Source organism: Channa argus, chromosome 8 (genome assembly GCF_033026475.1).
Source record: "Channa argus isolate prfri chromosome 8, Channa argus male v1.0, whole genome shotgun sequence".
In the NCBI taxonomy this organism is placed as follows: Eukaryota; Metazoa; Chordata; class Actinopteri; order Anabantiformes; family Channidae; genus Channa; species Channa argus.
The window spans coordinates 18,458,900-18,467,814 of record NC_090204.1 but is presented as its reverse complement, the minus strand read 5'-3'; the positions used below and the strand labels follow the sequence as shown (position 1 = coordinate 18,467,814).

Genomic DNA, 8,915 nt, shown 5'->3' with positions numbered 1-8,915 from the left:
AAGACCACTCTTAATGCTTTCAGAGCACTAAGGTCTGATAGCCGCCTTCTCCCTGTTAGCTCCTTGCTAATGGTCGGGTCGTCCTTGCTCCGAGCATAGCAAGCTTCCGTTTTCTCCCTTGTTGTGCCATAATTCCAAACCACATGCTAATTGTATACAGTATATAGATTAACATGGATGCTCAAATCGGAAAATGCACATGTAAGACCTACGCTTGAGTACCTAGATCTTTATATACTGCATTATACTTTGGAAGCTACTATGCAAGAAAGGAGGAAACACTAAGAGGGAATGTGTCACACATCAATCAAACTGCAGTTTTCAAATGCCACAGTCATTACGGTTAACAAAGAGACTATGGTTTCCCTTCAGTCCAACCATTATATTAGATTTCTAGCGGTTACTCACTTCCTTTGTGGATTGTAGTAGTCATGTCCATCAACAGGATACTGAATAATTGAGGGTTTTTTTAGTGTTGTACATACAGCTCATGTATTTTGTTTACATTTACTTTGAATAATCAGAAAACATGACTATTTCAATACCACCTTCATCCCTTTAACTGAACTATTGGTAGTTGACTATGCATTTTTTTTGTTCCACCTTTATCCAGGTTGGTTTGTTTGCATGCAAAGAATGTGCTCATGACACGTTTATCTCGTAGTATTGCGACTTGGGAAAACTCTTTCTGTTTAAAAGGTTTTCTGTCGACAGCTCATCATAGTGCCGTGGTTTTCTTTAGATGTATCTGTTATTTTGTTTGGTTTTGTCTAAATTATAGGTTTGTTTAAATAGGTTTGCTGTTTAGTATAACATCAAGTATAATGTGCATTTCCTTAACTGTTGCCCCAGTCACCCCGAGCCTGATGGTTCACATTCTTGTGTTGGATACAGGTCACACAAACAGAGGCAGAGGGGGAGGGCGTGGGGGCTAAAACATAACAATTTCTTTAAAACTCAAGACATGCTGTAATATCATGTCCCTTTAAGGGCCCTTAGTTAGTTATATGCTTAAAGATCCAAATGGGTTAAAATAAGAGTTATACAGAGTAATGATTAGATAACCTCCAAGTGTCGCAATTTCCTTTTTGGAAAAGAAAACTGAATACAGATATAGACTAATAATGATTTTTACTGGTTAAAACATACAGAGAATCTTATAGTTAAATACCAAAAGAGGGACCTGGAAAAAAACCCACTTATCTATACTCATACACCATCTGCCTGTTACACTATTCCACTCCCAAGTCACTCCCAAACCCAACCTGTTCAACCTGAATGCTTCTAGGCGACAAGAGTGGGTTGGTGATTTATGTTACAGTTGACTGAATCATAGGCTGAACAGGACAAGGTGTCTTTTAAGTAGGGCCTTCAGTCAAAATATATAAAGACAGAACTTTTACTGCATTGTGAGCTTTCGTTTGACGTTACTTTGATTTAAAGTGAGGAGAAGGAGGTGATGGAGGCAGACAGCACAAATGATATTGAGTCTCTCATAAAGGACATGGACTACATCCCTGGTCACTTCCATTTGGAGCTTAACCTGAACTGTGATGCTGCTGGACCCATGAAGCTGCGGCACAGGGACACTTATCTGAAACAGGAGAGCTTGCAAGGGGAGCTAGAGGCTGAAGTTGGATGTCTACACTACGCTGTTCGAAATCTTCTGGGTCTGCTGGCTTTTCACCTCGAAAAACTGGATACAGCCGAGGAAATATTTAGGTGACAACACCGTGTAATCTTTTTTTTTAGGGAGAGTGTTTTAAATATTAAGTTACCATGTTGGATTTCTCAGAGTTGCATTTAGGACAGCGATCAAATGTAAGAGCTAACAAGATGTGTTTGAGGGCTTAAGTCTGTCTCTTACACATGCTTTCACTTCGCTTCCTGTAAATGCTTTGTAGACACTTTACTCATCACTCAACTCTATTTCTCATTATCAGTATCTAAAGTAAACTATGCATATGATTTCCCTGCTGCTGGCAGTTTATTGTTATATATTTTGCTGAAAACCAAACAATTATCACACATTTTAAATTAGTACCAGTGTTATATATATATATATATGTCTGGGTGGTTTGTTTTTCTAGGAGCATTTGCAAAGAAGACCCTGGCAACCTTAACGCCTGGGCTAACCTGGGCTATGTGTACGACAAGCTTGGGAGAGAGCTTGATGCAGCGGAGTGTGTGGAGAAAGTATCCAGCCTCATGGGTTTAGATGCCGGAAAGGCCACTCACGATGAGACCCGCTTGCTGGCTGCACGTTGTCTGGCTGAGCAGGCCTACATTTATCCCCATGATGTGGAGCTGCACAACGAGGATGACCTGAGAGAGAGGCTGATGGCAGCACTGACACTGTACAACAGAGCCCTGCACTATGGTGGACAACTGGTGAGACACACACTAACTAATGATCAGGGAAAAGTCGTAAATGTGTCCTTAACAGTTTAGGGTTGATGTAGAGTGTAAATGTAAAGGAGGAGCTTTGTAAGACAAACTATGTGGTATGTAATGAGAAGACATGCATCTTTCTGTGACGCATAACCTTCCAGCCTTTTATTGGTGGTAATAGGTTGGTATTTTAATGCAATTTTACTAATCTTTAGATATGATTAAATTCATTGCTCTTCTATGATTGGCTGCAAACCCTCACTGAAGTTAGGAGATGTGGCTTCTTCGCTCAGAGGGATTTCAGATTATGAAACACACCTTTCCGCAATGTGAACAAATGTGTCCAATAAAACCTAGTTTCGTACATGCATTTCACAACAGATGCAAAAGTCTGTTGAAAAAATAATTTATTCCTGAACAGTAAATGTAATTTTTAATGAGCTACTAAAGACGTGTTGTTTTTCAGATTCCAAAAGAGGAAAAACGAAGCTGGTTTTATAAAATGGCAGTCATCTACGTCAGGTACAAAACGGCTATACGAGGGTTTGGACTAATAAAAGCAGCATCGATTAACGTTTTATATTCACCAAGTTATTCTCTCCCTGCAGGTTGGATGACATAGTGAAGACAAAAGCGGACTCTGAATACTCCAGACTCTCTCATTACAATAAGGGGCTGAAACTTCTTAAAGAAACAATCAATTCTGAGAAATTACAACACAAAGGTAAACACTGTATGCTTCTACATTAATATATCTTCTCTATTTTTCCATTAGGAGGCATTAATTAGAATGTTCCCAACTCGTATGACAGTTTTTGATTTAGGTGGTGGTGAAAGAAGTAAATTAAATTAAAACTACAACATTAAGTAAATGTATTAATCTATTACAGTACCAGCTGAATGTATTATGTATCAGAATAAGATGCAGAGTGACTCCTGTTAATGTTAAATTTTTTTTGTTAAACTTTGTTATTGATGCATTAACGTTTTGAAAGCTTATATTAATATTGTAGTTATTGCTAATTTTACCTACTACTGTACATACATACAGGTAACACATTTTTTATTTAAAATCTAACCCAGGAAAATATCCATATGTAGACATCAAAAAAGTTTCTTATTACCCTCTAAAATGTTGTATTACTAATATAAAATTAATATTCAATAAATATACTGAATTTAGTTATATTTCATTTTGTTTGTGCTTCACTTCTAGTATTCCTATTCCTTTACTCTTCTGTTATTATTTTTTTTACTGTAATGTTGTACTGTTTATTGGAGTTATACTGAACTGTAGTATTCATACTGTTACTGTCCCCAGTAGATTAGATTGCAGCAAAGTCACATGGACAAGGGACCATGATGCCTATTAATTCATTTCTGTTGTTTTACATAAATAACATTTTCTGGTTTCAGCTCTCGCTTGGTTCTATGTTGGTATCATGTTGGAGAGGAAGGACGAGTTCACCACTGTGCCCATGTCCATACATGACTGTGGCTACTCAGCTTCTGATCCTCTTTCCTGCTATGGAACTGTGAGTTAACACCACACGTCTCTACGCATCTTCACAAAGATAAAGTAAACAGTATTTCACGTAGACCATTAGAACTTGTTAAATCTAAAAAAATACCTTAGAGTGTTCTCCACTTGTGGCGGGTATCAGCTGAACGTCATGTTGCTAGGGGTTACCAGGCGGTTGCTAATAGCAACAGTTTCATAGCACCTGCATAATAACTGACGTTGTTTAAAAAACCCATTTACACTGTATGTGACCAAATTAATTTAGACAACACTTAGTGAATGCTCTAGTTGTAGCATCACCTGTGTCAATTTATAAAAGCCATTTTTTATTTGTTGTGATTTAATTTCATATTTATTCTTTGGTGTTCACCCAGCTAGCTATACATTAAAGTTGGATACAAAACGTTGCATTCCTTTATGTAAGGATAACAAGCAAAATAAAATTCTATCAACATAACATTTAATGAACATTCAGCTAATACCATTGGTATTTATTCAGAAATTAAAATGAATTTATAGTTAACTTACCAAGAGGAGGGCTAACTTTTGGTGTCTATTGTCAAATAAAGACGTCATTCCTTCCATTCTTGTTTTTAACGCCTCCAACTGAATCTTTGTTTGAAATGAAATGAAAACACAATCACAGAAGCACCACTTCCTGTGCTCCACAATACTATGTCCCTGTCTTTGTCTTCAGGCTATAAACTTGGCCAGTGATGATGCATTCATCCTGAACCTTCTGGCTAAGGTCTTCTTTCTGATGGGCAAACATGAGATGGCCACAGGGATCTGCAACATGGCCCTGAATGTCCTGCCAGATCCAGAGCTAAACTGGCAGGCCTACTGCACCCGCGCCAAGGTACTGAAGTACATCATGTCCGAGACAGAAACCAACCAGCAAAACCCAGTCAACCAGTGAATTGCCTTGAATGCTAGATAAAGTCCATTACTGGCTAAAGGTTTTGTTGCGCTGATTAATACAGATGGTAAAATTAAATATTAATACAATATTCTTTTTTAGATCAATATGATGGTCTACATAAGGGACTTGGAAAAGGCAAAACACGGCCTAGGTAGCATCCCGGACCGACAGCAGCTAACTGAGGCCAGAAACGACCTGGACAAGGTGCTCGCTATACGTCCATGTCTGAGAACTCACCTGGAGATGGCACAGGTAAAGGCATGAACTACTAAAGAACAACAGCAATTGATTTAATACAGTTTTCAGGTTCACGTTTTCTCTTTTAGGTTTACTACTACATGGGTGTAGATGCACTCCAGGAGAGCATTATGGTGGATGAGGGTGCTGTGAACAGCGCATTGGTGAGCTTGTCCCATGTCCTGCAGTTTGAGTTGGGTGACACCTTGCAGGACGTCCACGTGCTCAGAGGTTGCTGCCTCCTGCTGAAGGGTGAAGAACAGAACGCCGCAGAGTGCTTCAAACAGGCCATCGAGTTGGAAAGGCCGGGGAGCAAAGACACCGTAGCTCTGCGCTGCCTCCTGCAGGCCCTCCTGGCTCTGTTCATGCATGGAGGCCCTGACCCCAACCCTGCCATCACCCAGCTGGAGATGTGGGTACAAAAGGCAGAGACAATTTACACGACAGACCTTGTGAAGGCCGAACTGAGGCGCCTTTACAGGACTCACACAGCAGAGGTAACGGAGTTATCCAGGGATCTGATTAGGACAGGACGGCTGGACCTAGTGAGGAGGCTGCTGGATACGGTGGTGCCTAAACGACTGGCCAAACGGAAACCGATTGGAAGATCATTTTCCTACACATGAAGCTAATAGACATAAAGGCATGTGATCAAATGCGACCAGACGTGTAGTGATCAGTTGAATTGTTCACAGTACTTCACAGATAAATATCAAAAGCAGGGATGCAATGTAATTAAACCATCTTAACTGAAACTAGGTATTATTTCTACTACTTTCTACTTATTTCTTTTTTGATGGGATAAAAAAAAGAAAAAAAAAAACCCCAGAAGACTTTTGGAAAAGAAAAAGCAACAGTATTACACCTCAGTGTAAACTTTCCTCAGAATAGAAAATAGGTTTAAATCTTTCATTTTCTTACAAAACAAGAGTCCTGGTCTTTAAGAGCATTGTCACATTGAAGACAGACTGGTCGAGTGTATTTACATTGTCCGACTATTGTGTAAGTAATAAATCCCAATAAATGTGCCTGGGGTGAAAAGCTTCATGCTGTGCCACCAGTGACCAGCAGATGGAGGCAGGCTTTGCAATGTTTAGCTGCCTGGTTTATGGAAGACCCCTTTGGTGGTGACGATTGTGACAGAGAATATAAAGATTACAGAACATAGAATAAGACAATTGTGAAAATACAGAAAGTAAAAGACAGTAAATAAAAGATCAAATTTGTAAACAATGTGATGTGCAATGTATGATTTTGATAAGCAGAAAGGTTAAATGAAGAGTGTCACTGAAGCTCAACCCAAGATGAACACTAAGTGTTTTCCACCACTGTGATTAAAAGTAAGTAATAGTTAATTGTATTTCTTGCTCAAGCAACCTATTGAGTGAGTAAAGGTTGAACAGAAATGATTTAAAATGATGAAGATGATTGTGTTAGATCAGAGGATGAGGGCACAGATGTGCTCTGAGAATGAGCTTACTGCTTCTTGCCGTCTTTCTCTGTGGACTTGTCTCTGATCCTTTCCAACAGTTTTCCAGGAAGAGTAGCCGCTACTTAGGTGGTGGCTAATGGGGATCCAAATAAATAAAGTGAAAATATGTCACACCCCACCAGTATTAGTAATTGAATCCCAAACACATATAAAGGGCAATATGCATGTGAAATGGCACATCACAACATTATATACTGAACCTCATTTGGAACAGGGACTGAGACATCGATTGAGTTGCACTGATCAGCTTCTGTTTCCTTATGCTATTTTGCAGAATTTGCTGCTTGGCCCACACAACTCTAAGCTTCTTATATCACACAGTGGCAAACACTAAAATGCTTGTGTTTATAGGCTTGTCAGAGGTGGAGAGTGGGAAGGTTTCTGTCAGCAGGGATTAAACTGGACTGATGGTCTCTCCTTGTCCAATCTGGGAAGACACATGAAACTTCTCGTAGTTCGGGTGCAACATAGTCAAATGCAAAGTAAAGTAATAAAAATGTATTTATGCATTTTATGGTGCACAGGTTTTGGTGTGTGTGGCTCTCTCAGATTGTTTTGCCACTGGCTGCTCTGCCACACCTGCTGTGCCTAGTAAAACACAATAGACATGCTATTCAAAATGTGTGATGTGTTTTTTTTTTGCCCACAGTTTCAGGTTCGGCAGCATAGTTTGTTTGTATTTTCAGTATAGAAGCCTCGCCTCACAAAATGTGATGTTATAATATAGTTTTCACAGGTGACAGCAGGACTTTCAGCTTAGTCAGGTAAGTTTTAAGTTTTAATTGTCGAACATAATTTTAACTGTTACAGAAGATAATTGCGTCCATTTGGGTGACGATAAACAGAAATTTGATCCATTTATTTTGATTATTTTGCCTTTGATTTGATTTTTTTTTCAACAAAAGCCTGTGGTTTAGTGTGTATTTACTATTTTGTAACAACATGGACAATGATCACATTATAATAGTTGATGACACAAAAATTAGGCCGATCGCATTGCTATCAGTGTTTCTGTGTTTTCATGCACGTTTTCTGTGTTTTCATGTGTAAAGATTGAAGGTGTTCACTGTGAAATTTACAGAGCTAAGAATCTAAGAATTCCTGTAAACAGAATGAATTCAGTATGAATTAACTGGACATGGCAACAATGTGAAGGCTGCCAGTTCATAAAGGCCATAAACTGAATGTAAAGGCATTATTTTTTATTTTAAAGTAGCTATATGTTTAGGACATAATTGGGTTTGATTTTGTCCAACATTTCAAACACTGGGCTCCAATATCCAATCGAATCCAAGCTCATTTCTGTTGTGTGCATAATGTGTCCCAGGTTTTCATACTGCACGTGTCTGTGTGTTAACTGGTTAACTGTTAAAGTGCTAAAGGTCGACAACCCATGGCCACTCAACCAACGACAAACTGGAGCACCGGGCTCTTCGACTGCTGTGACGACATAAGTACTTGTAAGTACAAACTCCAAAGCTTCGTGATCGTTTCATATTCATGTTGTTTCATAAATATGTTTTTGCTCATTGGACCTCTCTCATTTCCTCATATAAAAAAAATCCTGTTTTTTCAGGCTGCTATGGTTTCTGGTGCTGTCCCTGTCTTGCCTGCACAGTCTCAGGAAAATTTGGAGAGAACCGTTGTCTCCCATTGTGTGACATATTAAGCCCTGCCATAACATCCTCCCTCGGAATACCCCTGTGTGTGCCTCCTGCAGTGCTGTCAATGAGGGTCGCCATACGACACAGATATGGTATCAAGGTATAAGCCAATAAAAACCTAATGGTTTAGGGTTTAAAAATCACAGACAGCAAAACAATTGTTACATGTTGCCAAACACAATTAGACTTAATGATTGACACAACATCTTTCACGAGTCTTGGGAGTCATCCCATTCTCACTTCAGCCACTAGATGGTCTTCCTCCATTTCCAGTCACCATATTCCTCACCTATTTGTAAATCCCGTATTTATTGTCATTGCCTCATTTCCACCTGAACACTGTTTTGCTTGGCTGCCTGTGTCTCTTCATTCCTGTTGTACTGTTCACTATACTGAATGTGACAAATGTAAATAATATCTAGACAATAGTCAAGTAGTAAATCACAAAATGGCCATAATGCATCTCTTTCTCTCCAGGGTTCTCTCTGCAAGGATATCGCAACTTCCTGTTTCTGTGAGTGGTGCTCCTGGTGTCAGATGAATCGCGAGTTAAAGCATCGCAAGGAAAACACCACTGTGATTGTCAACGTGCAGCCTGTTCCAGCGAGATACTAAGCATGTGTGCTCTGTTCTGTCCTGTGAAGGAAAATGATCAATTATCTGTGGTGTGACCATGTGGGGGCTGTT

The 8,915-nt window shown here is 39.3% G+C and overlaps 1 protein-coding gene across 1 annotated transcript; it reads left to right on the top strand.

Moving 5' to 3' along the window:
- The first annotated feature begins 1,309 nt into the window (after window positions 1–1,309).
- Window positions 1,310–6,305, top strand: ttc22 (tetratricopeptide repeat domain 22). Its single transcript, XM_067514285.1, has 8 exons — window positions 1,310–1,722; window positions 2,091–2,391; window positions 2,858–2,913; window positions 3,000–3,115; window positions 3,808–3,926; window positions 4,611–4,772; window positions 4,935–5,087; window positions 5,162–6,305. The coding sequence occupies exons 1-8, from the start codon at window positions 1,460–1,462 to the stop codon at window positions 5,696–5,698; spliced, it is 1,707 nt and encodes a 568-aa protein (XP_067370386.1). The 5' UTR covers window positions 1,310–1,459; the 3' UTR covers window positions 5,699–6,305.
- Window positions 6,306–8,915: the final 2,610 nt, after the last annotated feature.